Raw genomic sequence first — 26868 nt, forward strand, 5'->3', positions numbered from 1 at the left:
ATCAAAAAGCAAATAAATTAGTCAAACATCCATTGTCTCGTTCCTATGACATGTTTACTCCTTTACACAAGACTAAAACTCATTCCAGATAAGTAAACGCGTATGTTGGCTACCATTAACTCAAATGACATATTCTCTGTCATCACCTACACCCATCTTAGATCTTATGTAAACATGATCTGGTCCCTGATAGATAAAGCTGAACTGATTCAGGTGCAGGTACACCCAACCACACATTGTTTTAATTATCTCTCTCCAGAAAGTCAGAAGTAGAGGGCAGGCCCACACTGCACACACAAAGGTGCCCTTATGCCTTTTACATCTCCAGAACAAATGATTTTCTAGTGAACCCATCGTATGAAGACAAAATGATATTGATGAATTATCTTATAGTGTGTGAATTTTCCCTGAGCTCCTCTTGTAACCCAGCCTGCACTCAAAAAGATCTTTTCCCAAGAGTCCTTATCAATGTTCAAATTCACATCCCTCCCGCCAGATAAGCCAGAGGTTCTCACAGTTGCCATATATTGCGTTAGCAGTTATCTTATAGCGTTTGCTATTATTATTATTATTATTATTATTATAAATTTTACACATACAGCAGTGCAGTCTGTGAGATCCCTAGCAATGAGGAAGAAAGCCAGTGTCAACAAAACATGAGGATTAAGAACTCACATTATTTCAGAAATTAAAGGTCAGTGTTTTTTTGGATAAAGTTCAATTTTATCCTTATTATCCTCAGTAAAGTGAATTTTAAAGTAAAGACTCTCTTTTTGTCTCTCTGTGGAGCTGTGATAGTAATACAAACTACAGGTTTGACCATTTCTAAACCCCCTTCTCCTATTTTTTTTCTTTTCTATATGTAAGACACATCTTCCAGAACCTTCCTGTATTACTCCAATGACGAAGTACCCTTCAATATATGGAATTCTGACTTGCAGATGTGGCTAGAGGGGGTGAGGAACGATTGGGAGAAGATTGCATGTCGTTTTGTGTTAAATTGATGCATCTGTTGTGCACTCCTGTGTGTATTTTGTTCACTTGTTTAAAACCTAATTACAATATTCTTGAGAAGAAAGAAATGCATTTTGGACTGCTTGTGTCCGCATTCTCTTTTAGTAGTATTTGCCCCACTGCTTTAGTCTTTTGAATGCAGATGCTTTTCTGCACTGGCTTGGGACAAACTTGATCTGTGAAAATATTTCCATCTTAAGAAGTACTTCTTCACATAGTTTCCATCATTATTAACAGGGAGACATTGTGTTTGTGTGTCATGACAATCATCTATGTTTTACTGTCACCAAAGGAACCACTGAAGCATGAAACTAAGTCACAGGGTAGCAGGGCAGAGTGTCACCAGGTCTGGTTGGTTTTGTTCCACCTGCCTAAGGCAGCAAGAGCTCCCCCAATGGGCGACTTAAAGAAGTTATCACTCAAGCTGCTTTCTATCTGCAGCACACATGGGAGTGTTTCATTTCAGTCACTGGAAAGATTTCAAGATCTCTCACTAGCAGATGTGTGTTTAAAAGTGTTTACAACAACTTCAGATAACCATAAATAATATCTGTATTACCATGAAAAATGTATTTTGCCAACCATGAATAACCTACTAGGTGACACTCGGGCTAATATGCACGTCATGATGCATTTTTCTGCCCCGATGACCCTGGCAAACATTTGTACAAAGAAAACATTTTCCATGTAATTTAACACAACGCCTGTTATTCATGGTGGTGTTGTGATTGATTGTTTTGGAGTGAAGTCTCCTGGGTGGATACTGTACTGCGACAAAATGTCTGTGTGTTATCTGGCCGTGGAAAGTCCATGACCAAATGTCGATATGTGACGAGGTCAGAGTGAGAATGTGTTGACATGTTGACCTTCCCAAGATTTCTTGCTGAATTTTTGCAACCTGTTAGCCAACAGTTCTCAGCTGGTTTCAGAGGAGGGGAAACCATGATGTCACAATCTGTAACTGACATGCAGATTATAACTGCATTTTCTGTGCACATCACATTTTAGGATTACTTTGGTTACTTAAGTTTATGATGCTAATTTATGTCTTTACAGGATACCGTAAAAAGATATGTATTAGTAGCAGACTTACAGTATTAAGTTGTGTTGCTACGTATTGTGATTAATCCATTATCATAAATATCCCTTGAACTATTGTTTTATTTATATATTTGCATGTGTAACATTTAAGTTACTACTCAATGTCCCCCATAATTATAGTTCCTACCTGTCATTGTTTGCAGGGACAGGTGTGAGCGTAGCAGTCACCTCAGTTGCACACTGTCTTGCTGTATAGGTGTGAATTAAAGAAGATTATCTAAACACAAGGGAAATTGTAGCCCACGTATTACCCACAGGCCAGGAGGGCTGGAGACTGAGAAAGTAGGGTTACAAGATAATGAGAAAAGGTTAATGTCTTACTTAGGCTTATATACATAAAATAGGTTGATCTGTATCTAAGGATTATGCAGATATGAAATGAGTGTTGACTTAACACTCAGCTCAGGCAGCCTGCAGCTTGGTCGCTGCTGTCTGCTGATCTCACCGCAGATTTTCTGCTTCTTGAATCTTGCAAATTTAATTTAATTCTAAATGAGATCATAAAAAAACAACAAAAAGCCTATCTTTGACTAACTGCATAATCACTTGCATTCGGGATAATTACAAATAATCGCTGATGAGGACGTGTTGCACAAGAGTAGTGAATTTGGCTTCACCTTGACAGATCATCCATCATCTGAGAACAGAGTCAACAACAACCCCACACATCAGAGCAAAACGTGGAGGTGTGCATTTGCACTGACGTCACTGTTTCCTCAAATTACAGGCTGACAGAGTGTATTCAAAAGTATATAATTACACTTTAAACATGTTATTTCCCCTTTTGATTTTTTTTTTCACCCATCTGTTGATGCCGTCATCAACCGGCACTGACAAATATTGACCTTCCAAATATGGTTAAAGACCTGATTCAGGTCCTTTGCAGAGTCCAGAAGTGTACTGTCCTCACACCATGGCATTAGCCCAGATAGGTTTTCCTTTATAGTCAATATACCCAGATTGGATTGCAAAAATATTAAAATCAAACTTTTGTTTGGTATGCATTTTCAGTTTTTCCTAGCTATTTGAGATTAGTAGGACCTAATAAGTATAAAAAAAACTAAATATTGTCAACGATAATAAGTAAATAAAGTCCCAATATCCTGAAACGAGACAACAATAAAGCCCTAATGTCCTCAAGGGAGAAGATGATAAAGTCCCAATGGCACTCACCTAGCTGATGAGAAATTCCCAATGTCTGCAAATGAGTATTTTCTTATTAACAGCATCTTACCTTTTTACTGTTGCTGTAAGTGGTCAAATGTATATGATCAGGTTTTGGACCAGGATCAGCTGCAGACTGACTTGGCAGAGATGGCTGCCTTCTTGTTTTTACATGGATGAATGTATTGTGGTCTTACTATCACTACTTGGCACAAAAAAAAAGTGTCCATGAAGGAGGATTAGAGGTCTGAATTGAGCAGAATGACGTATAAGGTCCAGTTCACCCAAAATGTAATGTCCTTATACGAGGACACAAGGTCTTTGGAAGTTAAATGTACGTTTGATTATCAGAGTGCACTGAAGAGGGTTTTCAGGCTGTAGTTCAAATGGCCATTACTTGAGTGTGATGATTGGAAGTGCAATTTTACCCAATAATAGTTTCATTTGCAACGGAATGTATTATGTGTATCTGTGTTCTACAATACTTTATTAAATGACCTGAAAATACCCGGCTATCCCTCAAATAGAACACGACCAGCTGGAAAAAGTCACCCAGGCTGTCATGGTATTTAAGATAGATTTTATGCAGAATGGGTCTGAGTGGAAATACAAGAGTTTCTGTTTTTTAATAAAAAAAAAATCACCAACAAATTCACAAAGCCCACCACAAAGCTCTTTTATCCACTTTATGGCAGCTACACAGCAGTTTCTAGTTGCAACAGCAGTTTTGTTAACACCAGTCTGTAACCTGGATAGTGTGAATCTGCAGGTATGAAGAATGTAAACTGTGCCGGAGCCAAGAGTGTGTGTGAGACACAATGTAGTCATACAGGAGGCATTTAATTCTAATCCCTTTTGGATGCAGGTTTGTGGGGGCTTTCACCAGACGTACATGGAGGTTCTTAAGGCATCCGTGTTATGATGGAAGCAGGGGAAGGCTTGGATGGTGGCTGTCATGTGGACAGTTTACAAGTGCCCGTCAGGGTTGGGGAGTTTCTCGAGCGTAGGCTCCATGCCCCAGATCTCACGAGCGTACTGGGCAATGGTGCGGTCACTGGAGAACTTGCCACATCCGGCGATGTTGTAGATCACCTTCTTGGTCCATTCCTTGGGGTTCTGAGGTGAAGATGAAAGTGATTGGTAAGTGAGTAATAAGATGTGTGATTAAAGGGATTAGCAGCACTGAGTCCCCTTCCATTAGCTGTGGTGCTCATAATATACCCACACTAATTAAGGTCTTACTATAAATGCAGGAGAGACTTCTATGAACCATGTGGCTTATGTGGCTCTTAAATGAACAAACCTTGTAAAGAGCGTTGACTTTCTCCTGGCATTTCATATAGTCTTCATAGTCAGCAAAGACCTTAAATCTGTGCAGACAAGAATGCAATTAACTCACTGAAAAAAAACAGCAGATTGTGCAGTGTGAATGCATCTGTGTTTGTAAGTGCATGCATGTGTGTATTCTTATACTGAATGTTGGTGTGCATGCAAAAGGCTGCCAGTTGTTTTCTTTTTTTTTTTTCCCCCACCCCAGCATGCAAGTTCATGCATGTTCTTATTTGTATGTGTGTACGCATGTGTGCGCCTCAGGCTGCTAATGTTAGATGTGTCTTTACCTGTCATGATGCATGAGCAAGTTGACAATTTCTTTAAACAGGTCAGGCTGCTTTGGGCTAAAGAAGCCTCCAGCAATCTGGTCAATAGCCTGTTTCAGCTCAGGCAGGCGGTTGTAGTAGTCCTCGGCGTGGTATCTAAGCAGGGCCGAAAATAAACAATACGCACGTTGAGAAAAAACAGAAGCACAAGGTTGTTGCTGTAGTAACTGGGTCATTAATAATGGAAGTGTAGTAGTCGGTGCCTGCACAGGTTCCCCAAGGCCACACCTTTTACTGTGGAAACCCTCAGCTTGAGTAAAAGAAAAAAAACAACAGCACTTGGGAGTGTTGAAGTGATCATTATTGTGAAAGAGTGAAAAGGTGCTGGATAGTGAGAGCGCATGGAGCACAGTGAAGTCTTGACAGTTGGACTGTCTTGGAGGTATTTCACCAAATGGATCTGACAATAGGTAACAGTGTGTTCTTATACGCAAAGACATTCCATACTGTAGTGGCACAAATAAAAAGGCAGGGATGAGCCTTTTTTCCCGTCTCTGCTCCCTTTCATGTCCCCCTAAGGGATCAAGGTCAAACTATTTCTGAGTTTGTGGAAAACATGTTTGGGGACTGTGGAAAACGTGTGGTACAGAGGTAATATCACTCATTTTACCTGCAACAGAGGAGAATATGTTCGAGGTAGAAGTGGAGATCAACTCAAGCCTTACCCGATCTTGTCCATTGCATCGACGTCATCCACCCTCATGCCGAAGATGAAAAGGTTGTCCTCGCCGGCTTCCTCTGCCATCTCAACGTTGGCTCCGTCCATGGTACCGATGGTAAGAGCACCGTTCAACATGAACTTCATGTTGCCGGTGCCAGAGGCCTCAGTGCCGGCTGTGGAGATCTGCTCTGACAGGTCAGCTGCGGGGATGGCTGAAAGATGACACAAGTAGAGGGTTGATGACTCTAATAAGCGTTTGTTGCATTTGTGTTTATGCTGCGTATGAAAAAAGTCCTTAACAGGATGAGAAATGTGATTTTGTAACTACCTCTCTCTGCCAGTGTGACTCTGTAGTTCTCCAAAAAGATAACTTTGAGGCGGTCTCCGACCACTGGATCATTGTTGACCACCTCTCCGATAGCAGTGATCAGCCGGATAATCATCTTGGCAGTGTGGTATCCAGGAGCAGCCTGCATGACAGGAGCAGTTTGAGAATGAGTTTGTGTTGTGATGGTGAATTTGCTTTTGAAGCCCAGATGCATAAACTACACACCTTTCCTCCAATCATGATAGTTCTTGGGGTCCACTGCTTGTTGGGCTCCTTCTTGATGCCTGGCAGAGATATGAAGAGATTACAAGACCGAATCCGTGTGTTTGTGTGTGTGTGTGTGTTCAGGCTCTGACACAAACACAATGTGCCCTGAAATCATCTCAGTATTTGAATTGGAGAAAACGTGTGAGGCAGAAGACTAAAAATGTGTTCTCACGGTTATAGTAGGTGATGATGTGCAGACAGTTCAGCAGCTGTCTCTTGTATTCGTGGATTCTCTTGACTTGAATGTCGAACATGGAGTTGGGGTTGATTTTCACCTTGTAGTGTTCCTCCAAGTGCATAGCAAACTTCATCTTGTTTTCCTACTTCATCAAAACATAGACTTAATTATATAAAAGTCAACAAGTTCTACTTCAGATTGTTGGTTATTTCTATATAAAACACTCAGAAATCTGATCAAACTCTTCTGTGAGATACAAAAGGAAAACACACAACGACACTAGGAATGAAAACAACATATGTCATGTGTCAGAGAAAATAAACTCCCTGACATTTTCATACAATCAGACTCCTGGTGCAGAGGCTGCAGTAAAAGCTGTTAATTGAGGTTGTGAAATTGATCACAGAGCCCTGCAGATTGGCTCTGCTGCCTGATAGTATGTGAAATATCTGTGAATGTTATCATTAAAAGATTGCTTTGTGCTATCACCAGCTACAATAAAGCCCGGTTATCTATTCACACGCATCTCCAAACTGACACATAACTGTAACTAAGTTGATATAAAGTAATGCACAAATTACTTCACCTGCTTCACTTTGGCAATATCACGAATGAAAGCGTCATCATTCACAAACTTGCGGAGGCCCTGCAGCTGGTCGAGGTCACGGATGAAGTCCTCACCAATCCTCTGATAGAAAAAAATGACAAAAAATAATTAAATAAAAGGTATTTACAACGATTTTTTGTGTGTGTGTTAAAACACAGCTAACCTCGGCGATGACCTCAGCCAGGCCGGGGTTGCACATGACCAGCCAGCGGCGAGGAGTGATGCCGTTGGTCTTGTTTTGGAACTTATGTGGCTCCATTTCATAGAAGTCCTTGAAACTGCAGGCAGAGTGAAGCATCACATGAAATCACAGAGGCTGGGTGTGTATGAAACAGACACTACTACATTTACTACACAAACATTTACTGTATTTTGGTGGTTTCACCACTGTAGAGTGTTACAGGCGAATGAGTGTTTATTTTAGGGACGTACACAGTAGCTTTGAGGATGTCAGAGTGTATCTGGGCCACTCCGTTGACAGCATGGGAACCCACAATACACAAATGGGCCATGTTGATCCTCTTCTGTCCTCCTTCCTCAATGAGGGACATGCGGCGCATGCGATCGACATCACCAGGATACTTGGCAGCAACTCTCTGCAAAGTGGAAAAAAAATCATGAGGCTAAAAATAGCTCATAAATTGGATTTTTTAAAAATCTTGCTGCTGAATTGTAGATTTCTCTTGTCACATATTAAAGTAGGCCAACACGGCGACTCTACAATCAATCAAATGAGCAGCAACAGGACAGTTTCCATGAGTATGTAGGTAGATAAATAAAACCCAAGTGTTTTATTGAGCTACAGCTCATATAACCCACCCATAATTTCACGTCAGGAATATTTCGCTTTCCATTCAGCAGGAACGTGGGCCATCATGGAACTTAGCTCTGACAGATGTTGCAATTAAAAGCCAATAAAAGCCATTTTGTTTATGACTTACAACATTTAGGTCCTCGTGCTGATCTCTAAAGTCATTCCATGCATTTTAATAGGTTTTTCTGTAGTCGCTTACCACAGTCACAGCAATCTAAACATATGACTTGTAATCAAAAAAACATCAAATATCTGATTTCTAATTATTGTGCTACTTCTATTTTTTTCTGCGTTTCTAGTCACATTTTTCTCTATACGTTTAAATGTAGTCCTCAACCAAATGCATTGATTGCACCAAGCTTTGACATCATCCACCTTCCTTAACCTACATTAAGAACCTTTATCTCAACCAGGCAAATAAAGGTACAGAAAGCTTTTCTATTCCAAGACTTATTTCTATATTGGCACTTAAATACAGGGAACAGTGTGTGCTTCCTCTGCTGCCATAAATACACATTGTAAGCAATGCATTATGGAAATGATTACATGTTGCAATGTGCAGTACCGACCTCCAGGTGGCGACGGTTGATCTCATAGACGATTTCCAAGTGACGAGGCAGCAGATGAGCAAACAGCTCGACTGGCCAGCGCTCCAGAGCTTCAGGAAGGACGGTGTGATTGGTGTAGGCACAGGTGCGCACACAGATGTCCCAGGCCTGGATACATATCAATATTTTAGCCTACTGTATGATGATGGTGGTAAATGGTTCAAGAAAATGATGATGTCACAATCAAAAACACTGCAGCAGGAAGTAAGAAATGGTTTTAAGCACTAGAATAATTTCTAGATTTGAAAAATAGGTCTCTGAAGCTATGCAAAATATAGTGCTGCTCTTCCTCACCTTGTCCCATTCAAGCTTCTCCTCATCAACCAGAACCCTCATCAGCTCAGGGATAGCCATGGCTGGGTGAGTGTCATTCAGCTGGATGGCAACCTGAACATGCAGAACATTAACAAGTCAGTACAGAATTAGAATACACCATATCGTTCTTTGTAGATACTGTTCATTTCAACTATTCTCCTAAGATACAATAAAACCCACCTACAACCTGTTCAACACACTGACAGAGGCAATTTAACAAAAGCACAGAGAGAACATCAGAGGGGAATCTTTTCATTTCTGACAGAAACTATTTTGTTGAGTTTTTCGCTTCACCTTGTCAGGCAGTTTGCTGAAGTCTGTGCGAGCAATCTCCCTGGAGCCAAACTTAGAGACCTTGAAACGACGGATGATGTCTTGCAGGGTGGCAGACACCACAAAGTACTCCTGCTTCAGACGGAGCTCCTTTCCTTCAAAGAACTGAGGGTAAAGACACATATTTGTCTGTTTCTGCACTGCAGGCAAACATGAAGGGCTGTTTTATTCATTAAACATAGCCTCTTGCATATTAGTGACTTGCTTTCATGCATGGACATCAGAAATCTTTCTACTGTATTTTACTAAAATAATCACCCAAACCTAATGGAACACAAAAATGGTGGCACCAGTAGCTTTATATATCTGTGGTATAATTATCATGCAATTCTGATCATTTTACTGTAGCATCAAACACCTGTATATGATATATAGCTGTATGCTAATACAGTTAATCAAAGTATTACATCTGTGCATTGAGTGAATGTTCCCACTAACATTTTTTTGAGATAATTATGGAAGTTGAATTTCCTGTTTGCACCAGAGTATCCTTAAAAATTCATGTTTTTTCCTCCCAAAAAAGTGATTTTTGTTTAAATTGTCATTTATTTAACCGCAAAAACAGTACAAGTGACCAGTGATATGTTGAAGACAATGTTTTGTTACCAATTAAGGTGATTTTTAAAAGACAGCTAAGGAAATATAACCTTTGCTCCGCCTACTGGCAACAGAAAAATTATTGTTTTACTGGTACGGAGTGATTTTTAGAAATTGATTTTCCAGATTTGGAGCAGTGGTACATTGTAATCATGACGTTTTTTTTTTTTTTTACCAAAGATTTGTGCAGTATATTAGCTATGACAATTTTATGACCGTATGATGACAACTAGCTAAAGCTTATGAGATTTTCCTCGCCTCATGCATTGCAGGGTCAATTTCCTGTTTGAATCTTGCCCTACCCACCTATGTAAAGTCACACCTTAGAGGGCATGCAATTTTGATTATGTGGTTTCACAGCGATGGCTTTTTGTTTTTTTACTCATCAGGTGAGAAAATAAAATCTGTAGTTCAACTGTCCCATTTGACCTTATGTCCCAGTCACCCTTAATTCACCCTCTATTTGTTGATCAAGGCAGTGGTTCTCAAATAGTGTGCCGTGGGATTCTGTGAACACCACACACTATTATTGCAATATTCAACTGGGCAAACTCTACCTAAAAAAATGTAATTTACTTTAATTCAAAATTCTTCACAGGGAGCCTACTTGTCACTGTTTGCAATTAAGAATTATGCGTGTGTGACCAATCACATTATCTCACATTATTTCCCATTTAAATTGATGTGTTATTGGTGCTTTGATGTAACTTTAAAAACTTTAAAATGAATTCTTGAACCATTTTGTTAAATATTTCACAAGTAATGTTTGGTTGTTATTCTATGTTAGTCAATAAAGACAAAGACTTCTGTTGTGATAAGAGTGATGACACACCTTCTAGGGGCTTTTGTGCACAGATATACAGGTGTGCACAGAAAGTTTGAAAACCATTGGATGAAGGTATGGTATATATATCTTTGGTTGCTGTTATTTATCATAACTCTATCATTTAAGGTCAGTGGTTGGATGTAAAAGTTTTGAAATAGGGTTTTTATTTGCCTCATCTTCATAGTGGCAAGTGTCCAGTGTGGGAAAACAACAGTGCGCATGCGTAAAGCCATTTGACGCCAGGTGTAACTGATTACCTGTTGCCCTGCTGCACTCTGATTGGCCATTTGCCAAGTCCTGATGTTACTGGCTCGTTGTTGGCGGAAGTTAGCGCGCTATTTATTTTAAAGATGATAATTGCAGTCGAGATGAAACCGACCACCGGATATTATTATAAACCAAACCTCTGTTAAAAATGATCCGATTTAATGAAGGGCAGTGCCAGCTCGCCAGAGAGGGCGCTTCCTGTGCGTCCCCTGTGTGTTATTTTTCGGTGGAGATGAAAAATAAAGACTGTCAGAAACTCGAGCATCTCTTTGAGAGGATGCAGCAGGACAACGCTGTGAAACTGGGCTTTTGGCAGCCATGTACAGGCAAGCTAAGGAAAACAGGTATGTGCTCTGTCACCTGTTTTCACCTGTGCAAAACTGCGTGGGACATGTGAAACAGCAGTCAACATTTGTATGTGGGACACACGTGTGCAGTTAACAGGCTAAAAATAGGCCCTGAATGGGACTGTTGCCAACCATGCCAACTGCCCACATGAGTAGGTTTACCCAAGTGGGCCCCTGGGAACATGCCCATTTTTGGCCCATACCCACTTGGTGCCCAGGTAGCCTTGGCATTACCATGTGGTGCCTGCTTGGGCAAAGCCATCAGTATGGACAACTGGCTTGAGCCCAATATGGAGCCCATGGGCACTCCCATATGCAGTAGGACCATTTACTACCCACACGGGCCCCATATGCAAGTGCTGGCTGGGGCATTATGTGAATAGAGTAGCAATAATCATAATGATAATTTTGTTTGCAGTACGCCTCTCTATAGTATCTGCCTTTGCAAGGCAACACTGTGTAAAGTGTTCTTACATTGTTTTTGATTATAAAACTACACACTATGTGCAATTATTCTGTACAGCTGTCAATATATACCCATACATATATTCAAATATACTTATTTTTTATATGTGCATAAGTGAAATGTGTATATAGTGTAAATAGTATTGAGTGTATAGTTGTGTCTTGATTTAGTGCTTTATATTTTTTCTAATTCTGATATATATCTTTTTGTATTTTATCTTTATTCTATAAGTAGCCTATTCTATTGCCGTTCAACTTGCTTTTCTATCTGTGCTATTTGAGCTGCTGTTACATGTGAATTTCATCATGAATTTATCAATTGGTTAGTTAAAGCAGTCTATTAAAATAAAATACATAATGGGAAATTAATCTGTTAAGTTACCAGACCTTGATTTGATGTCTTTAATGATGTTTAACAGAGAAAGGGCACATTAGAAAAAGTGAAACCTTCTGATTTTTATGAGTGAAATGTTTGTAGCCTATGTTGCATTTTGATGAGCTAATCACTCAATAGACTAACTGTTCAAGCATGTCTGTATTAATAGAAATACACAGTAGGATAGAGCAGCAGTGTGACACTGACTGAACCGAGTTCAAACAAAGCGGGAATATAAGGTCCACCGCTGCTCCTGCTCTCACTTGCTCAGACATAAATTACCAGGCCTGACGTGAGTTATAGCTGGAGCGAGATGGTTATCATCCAAATCCTCCTTCTTGAGCCTTCAGGGATTCAGCACATGGTGGGCAGTTCTTATGTCAGCTATAAAAGACAGCTTCAGAGGAAGCTGAAGGGGCACACAGTGGTTCTAGCTGAAGATAAAGGGCACTAGTTGGGGTCCAAATTATGGAAATCCATCTTGAGTTAAGACAAGCCCTTCAGGCATAGAGGAGCCATACAGTCCACAGCTCCTACATACCTTTCAACACTCAGGTATTTCCTCTAATCCAGGTTTACATGTACATGGCCGTCCTATGAGTGCAGTTCTGGTGGATTAAAAGATAATGTAGTCATTATTCTTACGTTGTCGTTGGGGTACAGCACACGGGAAATGTTCTCAGCCAAGTTTCTGTCCAGAACAGCCTGGATGTAGCCACCAACATTGACTGTAAGAGAAAAAAAAGACAATCTCCTTTCATTCGAAGTTATGTAGCAGCTGTTGCATGATTTCAAATGTTTGATCTGTGCCAGACACGTACAGTCTTTGAGGTTAAACTCGCAAGGCGCCTTCGCTGACCACAGCCTCATGGTGTTGACAACGTTGTTTCTGTATCCAGGGACAGGGGTGTCATATGGCAAAGCCAGCACTACCTGTCAGTACCATCACAGGGAGAGACGTTAATATATCATCTCAGGAAGCATATATTACTCTTCTTATTACTTTAAATCACATCTTCACCTGTGTGTCAACCCATTTGACACCATCGGGGTGATGCTCGGTCCTGCCATAGAAGTGCACTGGACGCATGTACTCAGGACGTGCCTTCTCCCAGGGGTTGCCAAAGCGCAGCCAATCATCAGCCTCCTCAACCTGGATAATGACACATATTTTATATGGAGAGGAAAAAACACTCATTACTGGCTTCTGTGCTGGTCTAGACATAGCGAAAAATAATGAACCTGAGATCAGGAAAATAAAGGAAACTTTTGCAGCAGGGGATTTAAGGTGAAAAGGAAATGGCAGCAGCTAGTCTTACTCACTGAGACAAGAACATAAAGCTTTACATTGTGTAAGTTTCTAACCTGCCAGCCGTTGATGATTTTCTGATTGAAGATACCGAATTCGTAGCGAATGCCGTAACCATAGGCAGCCAGACCCAGTGAAGCCATGGAGTCCAGGAAACAGGCTGAGAGAAATCAACGTTTGACAAGCTCTTGTGTAAAACGATGCATTATTTAAGTCAGGGGTAAACGTAATTCGAATTCAATGAATTTGACGGGTGGAAAGATGTTTACCGGCAAGACGTCCTAGGCCACCATTTCCCAAACCAGCGTCTTCTTCCATGTCCTCCAGTTCCTCCATGTCCAGGCCCAACTACAGAGGACAAACAGGAAACAGTCATTTTGAGATGCTGCCACTTTTACAGTAATTGGATAAGGAAACTTCACAGTTATAAGAGGAATGAATGAAGCGCCTTCGTCTCACCTGGTACGTGGCCTCATCACAGGCGTTCTCCAGAGCGAGGTTCACCATGGTGTTTTGGAGGGTGCGGCCCATGTAGAACTCAAGGGAGATGTAGTACACACGCTACAGTTGGGGATGAAGGGGCGAAATAATCAGTATCAGGCTTATACAGTCTTATGAAGACTATAACAGAGATATTTAAGGGTGTCATTGTGTGATTATTACAGACAGGTCCCCTGAAGTGTACAAATCTGTGACATCATACACCAGATGTCACACTAACATCCACCCCAGACTGTCAACGAATTCTTCAAGTTTAATTATTTAGCGTCATGGTTGGGAGCGCATAAAAATGTGCCACCTGAGCCTGTGTTTAGCCTTTGCCATTTAGTTGTTTTTTTCTCCGCTGACACGAAGGGGGCGGACACAGGCTGAGGAGGAGAGGCAGAGGAGAGGAGAGAGGAGAAGGGACTCGGGGACAGATTGCTTTGGGTGTTACATAACACCAACATTTTGGCCCGGGCAAAAATAGCTCCTGTAGAGGTCGCTGTAAAGGTCAGCCTGAGCCTGATACCCTTTCATTGTGGGGTTCATGTCTGGAGCGGAGTGGTTCAGATAGTGAAATAATAATGACTACAACTGACAGGGCCATATCACTGAGTAGCTAACAGGATCTCTTGAATTATATATGACTGCATGTTCCCAATCTTATCGGATTCAATCCTTCTTTTGTCTCATTATGCTGATTAGCTGTTTTTTTTATTCCGAGAATGCATATGAGCTATGTGGAAAATGAATCTTGTTGCAGTAACACTCACTTTGCAGTGTGTGATCTTACATTTCGTCCTGCCCTCAGATTTCTGTTCAGACCTTTAAGGGACTCACCTTTGACCTTTTCAGTCTGGAGCACCGGAACAAGGTGATAGAGTTAGGAGGTCATATGGTTTGTGAGTTAAAGGGTTGCAGCAAACCAACATCTGATCAAACAGTTTCTGTGAACGAGCTTAATGAGAGAAGTACACGTCCCCCTGCAGAGATTAATATGTAAGGGCTTTTGCACTTAAGTCACAGAACAATGACCCTTCGGAGTAAGCCGTAAGCGGAGTAAGCATGTTAAGAAAAGAAAAATCCTCCTCTTTATTCAGCAGAGTTATTAATGATCTTGCAGGGAACATTTTTCCTGCTAAGTAAATACAATTTTCCCTCTGCCTCTGAACTCTCTATCGTGATTACACACAGTTTTGTGTGACATTTCCAGGTGATAATGTGGTGTGGTTTGCTGCTTTAGTCTAGTGACGCCAGCCTCCCATTGTTGTTTTAAGGTTCTTTCTGTAGCTGTTGGTTAATAACGACGCAGTTGCTGAGATACGGCTTCTCTCATAGACTATGTGTCTGCTTATATATGAACTCGGACGCCCTCAGAGGCATGTGCTCCTATGACATACAGTAAGGGCTATGTGCTTTATGGTGATACGGGATGGGAACAGAAGGTCATGGGTAGGGGGTTAATGTTTCAACACACTATAAGAACGGCAGCATACCAGCAGAGTGCTAAGAAGCCCTGATGAAGTTTAAATGCCACGACCTTACACTGACATCAGGCTGTTCAAAGTACAGTGGAAGAATATAAATCCCTTGCTCTTATGAAAATAAGTCATGGCCTTTAGTCTAAAATGTGTCAGATGTGCTGAGTTAGTTCATGAAACCGTATAAGAGTCAGGTTATGGCACAGAATGCTAATGAAAACAATGACCACTGTGTAGTGCTGGGCAGGCAGGGAGTTCACAATGCAACAGGCATCCATAAATGTCACCATAAAGGTGTGAACCAGTTCTTAGATGAAATATAGTCGCCTGTATTCCCCCTGTGCTGTGTGTGTGTAAAACTGTGATGGAGTACAAAATGTACCTTGTATCACAAATGCAAGATGTGACACTGTTTATGCTGTTAACAGAATTGCACTTTAATTAATAAATCTATATATTCATAGAATTTCATATTACTGAAAATCTTTCACTTGCACTTACTTTGGGATCTTTCTCATAGTAGTGCTGCTGGGTTCTGATCCACCTGCCAATCAAGTGGTCCCGCACAGTGTGGGCAAGAGCAAAGTAGTAATCCCTTCTGGTAGCCACATTTCTGTCCTTGACCAGCGTAAAGTGGAGATGTCTGTTGAAATTCTGCTTCAACTCGGCAACGTTCTCAACGCCAGCAAGGCCTCGCACTGAAATCTGTTTCCTTCTGTCATGGTCAGACAAGGGCTTAGACATGGTGGCACGAGTTGTGGCAGCTCAGGGCTCCGACTCTGGCAGGATGTAAACAGTAAGACAGCAGGCACACACACACACCAGGCCCAGACACACAGCAGGAGAGGCGCCCACACAACAGGCTCGAGTTCAGCTTTTTAAAGGCACGACTATGAATATCAAGGAGAGGGTGGAGCAGGTTGTATATATTAGGCAAAGGGTGGGTCATGTGTGGAGGATAGAGGTTGCCACTTTTTAATTATGTAACTCGTGACTAGCTGAGGAGCCCATCTTGGATTGAAGATGTAAGTGACAGCACTACATGGCATCGTAGAGGATGATGGCGTCATTCAAAGTTTATGTATTCATCATTTTTCAGTCGTCACCTTTTGTGACCTGACCCACCAGTGGGGTCTGTGGGGAATTCAAAGAAAAGTATAAAGTGGCCATTTTAGAGCATTTTGAAACACAAATCTTAGATCTTGGCTTCTCAAAGTTGAAAAAAGTACTAGAGCCAGTGCTACTAATACTGGCAATTTCTTCAGTTTATTCATTTATTTTATATACAGTATGTTGGCTGCCGATGTGTGGTTGCCTTTCGTAACACAGCAAGAAAATAAATAATATTTTTTCCTAATAAGTGAGGGCATATTATATACTATATATTAATACATATAATATACCAGTACAATAATAAATGGCTGATCATTTCTAGCCAGCCTGATCAAAGCAGTGAGAACAATCTGTATCTTCTTACTCAGAAAATCTGTATTCTCTGCCACGCTTGTGTTTCACTGTTACATAAAGAATGAATGTGACATTTACCAAGCTGACAACCTACAATGATTTGAGTAATCCGGCATTATTCATTATCATCATTAAAATAATGGCATGACATAAAATCTTGCCCGGATGTGTAAAGCATTGTCTGATGTTGTAGAGAGAAACACATGCTGCTGATAATATCTGGCAGCTACAGTGGCTAACTTGTTTTTCTTCCCCGTACTTGGCAGGGGTGTCTTGGCCAGCAGATGGTAACACTGTATTAGATTTTTAAAAATTGTATTTTGTTGCACCTAAAAAGCAAAGCACTGCACACGTCAGCTAATTCCTATATTGCAGGATGACACGTTATTTATAAGTATCTGCATTAGAGGGCAGTTACAGGACGTATTTTGTTTTAGCGCTCCACACTGGATCAGGATGCACTTGTACCTTAGCCTGCTCTGAAACCCGAACAGCGGTACTGCAACGTTCCATGCTACTGTATCACTTTACAAGCACAGTAAGTAGCGGTAATGTAAGTAGTTATAAACCAGTGATCCAGAGTCTATGTAGATCACATCTGTTCAAGAGCCTGCAGCAATAACAGACACAAAAGCAGCTGCAGAAGAGCTACTTAAACCCGCTCTATTTTCAGTTATCACTGTAGCGAGCCAAACTATCATGAAGTCTTGACCTTCTATAAATAGTAACTCTGACCCAGTCCCAAAGGCCATGATATTTGAAAGGCATATCTTGTTAATGTCAGCAAGAGCCGGCAGACAACGCTAGTATATTACTATGAATCGGATGGCGGCATAAGGGAGAAGGCGGTGTTTGCTGAGCTGTTCTCAGTGGGATGCAGTGCTCCACGCTTATCATTAAATTGTTAAAAAGGGGGGTTGTGCTTTTGGACTAAAATTGGTTAAAAGCTGGATGAAAGAGTGACTGTTACTTTAATGCCAAGATGTACGAGATTGCACTGCACTTTGGATAAATGTTGACAGGAAAAGTACTGGGAGTAACATCATCACGTCTCTCTAACCATTTGCCACTTTGTTGTATGATTGAATAAGATGCAAAGAAGGGTGGGGTGGGTGCAGAGGGTGGGGGGCGGGGATGGAGGGACAAAAGATGCTACTGTCAAACACCACAAGAGCTAAATAGAAATCAAATTGCCAGTGGTGGTTGAAGTGGTTGGCAGCGCTTTGTGGCCGTTTCTGCATCATTTGAAGAATTTTTAGAACTTACACAGTATATAAATGCTGTCTACACCATTTCCTGTTATGTTTCCTTTTAATATTCCCGCATGCCAAATGACCCCCAGAACAGAGGAACCATCACACAACAGATGACAGAGATTGAAGCTGGCATGCCCCCGATTTGTCCATTATGATGAGCAAATTATGTTCTTACATGTCTACTGGCTGTTCTGTCAAATGGTACATCAAGCATTTCAAGACCACACTGAATGAATGCGCCGCCTGATGGAAACCGTGAGGGAAAAAAACAACAACAACAACAACAATAATATTCTTGATGTGGAGGCAAATTTTCAACAACAAATGGAGTTGTTACGACAGTCTAGCCACTGAGACATGTCCATGTGCCAGCACGCAACGTGACCAGCTTTTTCCTCTTTATTTTCTGTATCTGCAGTATGTGTCTGTCTCGTCAGCCAACGCAGTTATTTATGATCTCTCTATCATGTAATCATGAAGACGCATGGAAGTTTGATTAATTTCAATTTTAATTTTTACTCCTTGGAGAATATTAAGTCAATTAACTATGATGTTAATGAATGATCTGATTGCCCAACTGTAACCACAGTTATTAAGGCACCTGTGTTGTCAGGCAGGCATTACAAAAGGGTGTAGATGGCAATTGACTGATGCTGGCTGGTAAGAGCTTTGTAGGCTGGTGCACACTGGGATTTATGTGACTTACAGTTTCTCACTTTTTTTTACAGTTTCTCACTTTTTTCCCATCTTCAACATGTATGTTGTTTTGTGGCTATAAAAATAGATAGACAGTATGCATGTAAGCATAGCAGTGAAATATACAGAAGGAATAATGTGTTGATTGGTCTCTGTTGACATTTAAAGGGATAGTTCACCCCAAAATCGAAATACTTGTTCTTCCTCGTACCTGTAGTGTTATTTATCAATCTATATTGTTTTGGTTTTAGTATTCAAGATAATCCACCCTTTGCTAAGTCCCGCCCCTGGACGCAGACTGGCCAATCATAACATAGCATCGGGTCCAACAACAACACAGCTGTGCTCCATTGACTTTAATGCAATCTTTTCAGATTTCTTTCATGTTCGGGCTGGTTTTGTGGATTTGGAGCTAAATGTTGTGCCTGGGGCACATTGTGTATTAATGATACTCGTTACCTGGAGAAGTTGGAAAAAGATATACGTTTCTTCCCTGTTCCAAAACCAAAATCAAACCCTGAAAAGTGTAGGGTTAGCTAGCTAGTTACTGAAGATATAGCCTACTGAATGTATACACATGCTGCTTTTGCTTTTTAATGATTATAACAGTGAAAAAAAGACCGACCCTGCTGTACAGGAACCAGTGAAGCAGGGAAACTTTGCTGATATTCAACCAGCTGTGGGTCATCACATTGTGCGCAGATGAACGTTGTTTGACTTCCCCCAGAGATACCTGCCCGTCTGGTGGTGGAGGTCAGTGTGCCAAACTCCATTCATCTGCACACACTGTGATGCCACACGGCTGGTTCAATATCAGCAAAGTTTCCCTTTATATTCATTGTCTTCTGTGGCGATCAGCAGTGATGTGGTGGTTCACTTTTACACTGTGATCTGTAGCCTATAGTTCGGCTTTAGCTTCTAACTATCTTTGTCTTTTTAACCTGTTGTTGCTGCTGAGTCAGTTTGACATCCTGGATATATCCTTCAAACACAGACTGTAGACCCCTCTGTCTGCTTCTCTCTGGAATCACTGTTTCATTTTTCCAAAATTATGATATTTCTTCAGGGAGTGCAGTTAGTTACAGTGTGGGCTCCATGCTTACTCTGACATCTTGTCGGACCATCACAAAGGGGCGGGGCTTGGGCAAAAGGTCAATTCACAGAGTTTGTTTTGAGCAGTTTCAACGTAGGAACCATTACCTTTCTACTGAACTACCCCCACCAATCACAGCACAGGGCAGAAAGAAGCTGGCATCTACTGCTAGCTCACCTAGCACCTCTGAGCTAGTTAACATTACAGCCCAGCCGAGGAGGGCTCCATTAATTTTTACATCTCACACTGTCACGAGCACTAGCCTCTTGTCCATGAGTAGATGCACACCTCCTTCGACAGTATATTACACAGCATACTATGCTATGTTGTTATTAAAAGAAGTCAACGTTGAATTCAAGGCAAGAACATCGATCCCCTGGGTGAAAGTCCTGTGCTTGTTCAACCCATACACGATTTATACTCCGTCACCTTGCTTCCCCCTCTGCTTCTATAATAATTACAGCCATAAGAGTGCACTGCCTCACATAAACATAAGTATAGGTCGTAATCAGCTTCTTGCACAGTCGAGAGCGGCCTGGCTTCCTTCTGTGCAGTGATTCGGTTGGCGAGTGTAGTTCGTTAAAAAGAAAATAGTTCCTACATGAAACTGCTCACAACAAGGTCTGTAAATTATCTGAGGAAGTGAGTCCTGATTTATGTAAAGAGACACTGTTGTTGAGTGTTTAAAAGTTGATGGGTTTTTTTGGCATTTTGAGCAACACAAACAGAGTCATGCGGCTCCGTTATATTCAATAGAAGGCTGACGTCTCTACTGCTGTTATCTCCAGCACTCTGCAACTCACAGCAAAACAACCTAGACAGATGAGTCGCTCTACAGGTGAGAGGAAAAACATGTATTTTTGAGTTTGAGATAAACAGTCCCTTTAAAACATCAAGATTAAATGTGCGTTGTGCAGAGGCATCTGGATCTTTTATTGATGTTGGCCATATACTTAACTGAGCCTTTAAAGCGCATTTTAAAATATTTTTTGGGTTCTTTATTTATTGATCAGGCCCGTTGTCTTCTTTTCGCCACTGAACAACAAAAGCAGGGGAGATTTTTGTTCTTTTTCAATACTTCACTCTTCAGAATCTGAAGCTGACAGTACAGCAAAACCTCCCTTCACACAGCCATTAATGTATCTGAAAGCTGTCACGCAGAATAATGTGTTACATTTTCAGGTGCAATCTACGTCTGGCACCTCCATGTCCTAAACATCATGTTGCACTGCATCCTTTTCATAAGCATTCGATTTTTTCCTCATTGATTTCTTTTTTCTTTCTTTCTTCTTTTTTTTTGTCCTGCTCTCAGTTCTTTGGGATTCTTGCATCTGGCTAGGGGGTGAATTCAGCTCTTTCCAGGTGAAGAAAGGAATTAATTTTTCATCTCAACAACATCAGCATTCAGGAGTCATGGGATTGGCTCCAGAGGAAGCAATGCGTGAAAAAAATAGAAATGAGACTTGTCAGATTGATGTGAGATCCAGTAATAAACTAAAAGGTAGCACAGGACACGTGGTTCAGGGGAAACGTGACAACACACTCTGAATAAGGTCAGATGGATATACAGACTGTGTGCCGGAGCCAGTTCAAACGTCCCTTTTTTATTTTAAAGGTTTTTCTACATTCAGCAAAAACACCCCGCTGCTGTCCAAACATACACTGTACAGCAGCTAAGCAGACAAATAATTACATCTCAAGTTGATCTGGTTGTAATTTCTCTCTTGCCTCATTCACACATTGACTTCCAGGCATCCTCATTGTTACACACAGTCTGTTGGTTGGAAAGCTGTTTCGCCTCCATTGCCTGAAGGGAATGAGCATCTTTGTTTACATCTCACCAAAATTATGGACTTAAGGTATTACACCTACTACTTGGCACACATTCATTTTTGCACATGAGGCTGCAGCAAGCAATTGTTCCCCGGCCTGAGTGTGTTCTTATTATATTGTATTCCATTTAATTAAGTTACTAAGTTCAAAAATACGTTCTACTAAAGTGTAAAATCGGAACTTGCTGAATTAAATTTCATGCACTGTGAAATCATTTATCTCCAGTTTCCCAGCAATGATCTCTAATAGTGACAGACAAGATAAGTATTATTGTTTTTTTGTGTGTAATACAATTTTATCTCTGATGGTAGGAAAAAAAAGCATTTAATTGCATCCACACTGAACATTTCTGTTGTGTGGAGTTAAAAGGCTGCTGTGTTTGCAGAATACCAATCATCTGATTTGCATTGCCTTTCTTGATGGCAATGAATCACAGCACAGTTGGTTCAACGGGGACGCTGATAAGTTGCAGTTTACTCAGGTCATATGTTTTATTTTGCCTCCATGTGAACCTGTCAACACGGGGCCAACACAGGAGGAATACTGTCACCTGGTGGTACATCTGGTAACGTCACTGAAAACCACCAGCTTTGTTGTGCATCAAGTAGACTGGAGAAGAAAAACAGCACTAGCAACTGCACCTAATAAGGAGTGAGGATTGTTAGCTAATTAAATATTTTGACTAATTAACTCGAGATGTATTAACTAATTAATGAGGATTTTACACATTAAGTTCAGTTTACTCATCACAAGGGGTGCTCACTTAGCCTGTGAAAACAGATGTCGAATGTCGTCTGTGACTCCGATAATAAATGCTCTAATAAATAGTCCTAACGATGAATGAATTCCATTATAGGAAGTGTAAGATAGTTCAGGACTAAAGATCAGGGTATCTCGGCCTCTGTTGCTTCCATTTTGACCATGCTGTGTTTAATCTTTCTCCTGTGAGTCCCCCAAAGTTTTGAAAGTGCGATTTGAAATCGCTGGAGTACACCTTTAACACAGGGAGTTATCAGTGTATCTTGTATCATGATATTTTATAAAGCTTACCAGCAGTCAGTCGTGTTAGCAGATTTTTTTTCTCACTTTTGCAAAGAAAAAAAAATTGATTTTCCTCTCAGTTACAAATAATTCTCTCACACATTTTGTGATAAAATCAATTTTTGTAAAAGACACACAAGGAAAATGTTCATTTGATATGAAGGGAACGGGTGAGAATTTGCAGGAAAGCATCAGACATCACTCTTTGACACCTTTTCAGAAGCAGAATCACTTTAATTGGCCAAGTGTGTGTACACATAAAGAATTTGACTCAGTTAATTGCTTTACTAAGAGAATCACAGAGCACACTGACACACATTTTAACTTTTACCTGATTAGTCAGGACAGTGAGGATGTGTAGACTGTGCTCGATGGACAGCTCCCTCACTCACCTGTTGCACCTGTTAAGGCAAGACAAACTGTCTCCTAGAAAGGATGTGTGTATAAAAACGATTTAAAACAGCAAACACATTTTGGGGGAAATGTAATGTAGAGCAAATAATGTTTGCTATGAACACAATGAGGAAATGTTAACATACCTGGCACGTCGCAAAAATGTTACTTAACATATCAGCAAAATGTTCACAACATATTTCACTTGATTTCCACCAAAATAGGCAATTTTGCAGTACAGTGGTGACTCATAACTACAGCATTTTTTTAGTACCTTTTTGATTGACATTAACCAAAACCATGATCTTTCCCTAACCTTGACCAAATGCTTTTGTTGCCTAAGAGTCTTTGTTATTATGTTTTTAATTAAAGGTCCAGTGTGTAGGATTTAGGAGCATCTACTGGCAGAAATGGAATATAATATTTATAAGTTTGTTTGCCCCCTAAGTGCAGTTTGTTTGGACAGGTGTGAACACAGCAATGGCACTCGGGTGCGCACAAAAACAATTGGACCGGGACGTTCTTGAAGAGGTGGTTTCCCGAACTCTGGTGCGGTTTGTTTGTGGTGAGAACGTGTTCCGACCTCGATCCAAACCAACTGCAGTCACATGACGCATTGTTTGGGTTAAACATGAGCATGTTACAGTCCTGGAGGATTATTAATGTGCACCTCCTCCTGTACTGCCTTAATATGCACATTCAGCACATCCAATGCATCAAAACATTGTTTTCTAGTTGGAGCCGCGCCTCGTTTTCAAACTGTATGGTTTGACTAAAATGAACAATGACAGCAATATAGTCCACGATGAGCAGCACTAAAATCAACCTGCATAGTTGTCCCTCCATTGTGACATTAGAAAGTGTTGCATTTATCTTGTACGTGTACTCTTCTTCAACGTTTTGTTTACTTCCTGGATTTTTTCCGCATCGAAATTCTGACCAACAACAACATCTTTCTAGCGCTTGTAAATCCTGCCATGAGAACATGAACCAACTCTAGGCAATTATGCATCTGCGAAACAAAATTAGTCCCTGATTCGGACCAAAGCAAGCAAACTCTAGGTATGAAAGCAGCCTAGGATCATCTCAAGGCAATTGAATTGAACGCAACTGGACTTGGTTTTGTCTTAGAAGACTAGTCTGACTGATTCGTCAGACTAGTTCCAGCCTAGTCAGACAAGCATGAACTGATGAAGCCTCTTGGATAAGAGGTGAAACGTCTTCTAAGACAAAACCAAGTCCAGTTGCGTTCGATTCAATTGCCTTGAGATAACTATGGCCTGGATGAATGAGAATATCCACAGGCAGCCTAGGATCATGTTTTTCTTACCATAGAATGAGCCTTTTATATGTACGTATGGAGTGGGTTCTCTTCCACTGAGTCGGCCCAGAATGATCAAAACAAACACTGGCTTCACATAGGGCCATTTCAATTTTTGCATTTTGGTTCTGCAACCTCACCACTAGATGCCGCTAAATCCGACATTCTGGACCTTAAAGCCACAGTGTGTAGGAATTTCTCCCATCTAACGCTGAAATCATATATTGCATTCAAACAGATGGCGCACTCTAGCGCCTCACTGTTTCAAACACGTATTGCAACAACTGTAGCAGCTGTGTACCAAAAAGCTATGATAACACTGATGAAACCATGTCATCCGATACTACATGGAGTATTCATTCAGGCTCCTACACAGACACACGCGACGCGAGTTGACAAACCCCCTCCTCACCATGCTGGCTGTGTTTACAACGTAGGACGGTTGGGGCGGATGTAAATTGAAACAAACCAATCATGTCTTGTCCTTTGACAACTGACAAGTGGCTCAGCCTCACACACCTCATCTGGTAACAGCTGTTAGTGGCCAGTGGCACTACTGCCGCATAACAAAGTCCCACTCTTTGAGCATAATGCAGGATTATGTATTATGCAGCATCACGAGAGACGGAATCCTCGTCACCAACAAAGTGCAAAAGGGAATCAAAAAGGCAGCGTGACCGGCAAATTATAAAAACAAGGGTCAGCATTGAGGTTGCATTTCCCAGGTGGAGAGAGCTGCTGAAGGAAAAAGGTAATACAATCACAGGCCAGCGCTAACAGCGGCGCAGTGATGCGAGGAGAGGGATGAGGCTGTTAGCGACTGGCTGCTAACAGCGGCTAACAGCCAACAGCGGCGCTGGCCTGTGATTGCATTACCATTCTCCCTCAGCAGCTCTCTTTACCTGGAAAAGGCTACCCCGATGTGGGCCTTAGTTTTTTTAATTCGCCGGTCACGCTGCCTTTTCTAAAGATATTTTTTTTGGGGGGCATTTTTAAGCCTTTAATTGATAGGACAGACGAGTGTGAAAGGGGGAGAGAGAGAGGGAGGGACATGCAGCAAAGGGCCACAGGCTGGACTCGAACCCGGGCCGCCGCAGCAACAGCCCCGCACATGGGGCGCCTGCTCTACCACCAAGCCACCGACGCCCCACATGCTGCCTTTTCTATTCCCTTTTGCGCTTTCTTGGCGACAAGGATTCCGTCTCCCATGATGCTGCATATGCATGATCCTGCATTATGCTCAAAGAGTGGGACTTTGTTTCAAATTTGCCAGGGTAGTAGCGAAGCGCCTCTTGCTCCTCTCCTTCGGCTCCTCAGTCACGCAGTGTTGGCCTGGCTCTCAGGTGGTGCTGTATGTCCCTTGCTGGCGGGTGTATTCTCAAGATGGCGAAACGTAATGGAACCCCACAAACGACTTACCCGCACAATGTACAAACAAATCCGAAATTCTCCTTTTACGAGAATAAGTCAGATTATTGGGGGAGGTAATAGTACACCAGTGATGACATATTTATGAATACAGACATCAATTTTTGCCAATAAACAACTGAAAATGTTACACAATGTCCCTTTAAAAATGTAACCCAAATCGTGATCTTTCCTTAACCTTAACCAGAGTGATTTTGTTGCCTAAAAATCAGACAGGATTCTAAATTTAGATGTTACCCAGGGATTCTAGTGTTAAGGTCCTGCACTTTGTACGCCCACCATCCTTCATGCAAAGCCCACGCGGTACATGAAAACAGTGTTTTGTTCCCTGAAAGACACATCTCAGAACATAATCCAGGCATCAATTACATTGCTACAATAATGTTATTAAGAAAAACATTAAGTAATGTGCAAATTTAATTTCTAGAAGACAGGGCTGAGCAGGACAATATACATCTTCATCCCTGTATTTCCAACATAGCTCCACCCATCTCTAACCTGGGGAAAGTTTTAATCAACCAGAAGCCGGGCCTTTTTGCACATCACCAACATAGTCCACCAATAACACACACTACCTATAAAATATAATAAGGGGGCTTTCACACCTGAAAGTCTGGACCAAGGTCCATGTTTTTGCTACATTTTATACATTTGGTCTGGCTGGTTTGGTTTCACACTACATTAAGGCGACCGAACCAAATGACATATTGACGTTAACTACGTGGCCTCTAGTTTCGCAGACCGGGCGAGGGGGAGGCGCAGCGCACCTGCGCTTTGCCAACTAGGTGTTTTGTAAATTTGGCACACCGTGCGCCTGCCGCAGCTACTCCTCTATCCCACCTCCGTCCCTCCTACCTGCGCAAGTCAGAAAGAGGGAGGAGAGAAGGCGTGGAGTGGGTTTTACACAGCCGATTCACATCACACCAATCAAATGAGCCCCTCTCCTCGCCCTTAAATGCGCCGCGCAAAGGCGTAATGAGAGTTTACTCAATTCGCCATGGCAGAAGAGAGCAGCAGTGTCCTCCTCCTCCTCGCAATAATGTACTCCATCTTTGTAGATCACGTTAAGCAAGAACATTTTAACACTTGTATAGGCAATCACATGAAGCACGTAAACCCTTAAGACACCGAACATAACTTA

General features: G+C 41.4%; 2 protein-coding genes across 2 annotated transcripts in view; one reads left to right on the forward strand and one right to left on the reverse strand.

Moving 5' to 3' along the window:
* Window positions 1-3842: 3842 nt before the first annotated feature.
* Window positions 3843-16059, reverse strand: pygma (phosphorylase, glycogen, muscle A). Its single transcript, XM_049592961.1, has 20 exons — window positions 15701-16059; window positions 13695-13796; window positions 13505-13583; window positions 13292-13395; window positions 12948-13079; window positions 12748-12859; window positions 12572-12654; window positions 9010-9153; window positions 8695-8787; window positions 8362-8508; window positions 7411-7574; window positions 7142-7256; window positions 6958-7059; window positions 6366-6513; window positions 6152-6210; window positions 5927-6068; window positions 5603-5810; window positions 4899-5033; window positions 4583-4649; window positions 3843-4395 (listed from the first exon to the last, which is right to left on the reverse strand). The coding sequence occupies exons 1-20, from the start codon at window positions 15941-15943 to the stop codon at window positions 4246-4248; spliced, it is 2529 nt and encodes an 842-aa protein (XP_049448918.1). The 5' UTR covers window positions 15944-16059; the 3' UTR covers window positions 3843-4245.
* Window positions 10569-26868, forward strand: part of nrxn2a (neurexin 2a) — a 199569-nt gene continuing 183269 nt past the window's right edge. Inside the window, exon 1 of the mRNA XM_049592953.1 lies at window positions 10569-11082. The gene's annotated coding sequence lies outside the window, so the exon portion shown is untranslated. The remainder of the gene's footprint in view (window positions 11083-26868) is intronic.

Source organism: Epinephelus fuscoguttatus, linkage group LG12, assembly GCF_011397635.1.
Source record: "Epinephelus fuscoguttatus linkage group LG12, E.fuscoguttatus.final_Chr_v1".
NCBI lineage: Eukaryota > Metazoa > Chordata > Actinopteri > Perciformes > Serranidae > Epinephelus > Epinephelus fuscoguttatus.

What these genes read in the sequence shown, in the direction of transcription:
- pygma (XM_049592961.1), bottom strand. Translation starts at nt 15,943, where the DNA reads ATGTCTAAGCCCTTGTCTGACCATGACAGAAGGAAACAGATTTCAGTG. An exon ending in CGAGTTTAACCTCAAAGACT is followed by an intron (nt 12,655 to 12,747) that starts GTACGTGTCTGG and finishes TTTCTCTTACAG; the next exon opens with TCAATGTTGGTGGCTACATC. An exon ending in TCAGCAAACTGCCTGACAAG is followed by an intron (nt 8,788 to 9,009) that starts GTGAAGCGAAAA and finishes CTGCATGTTCAG; the next exon opens with GTTGCCATCCAGCTGAATGA.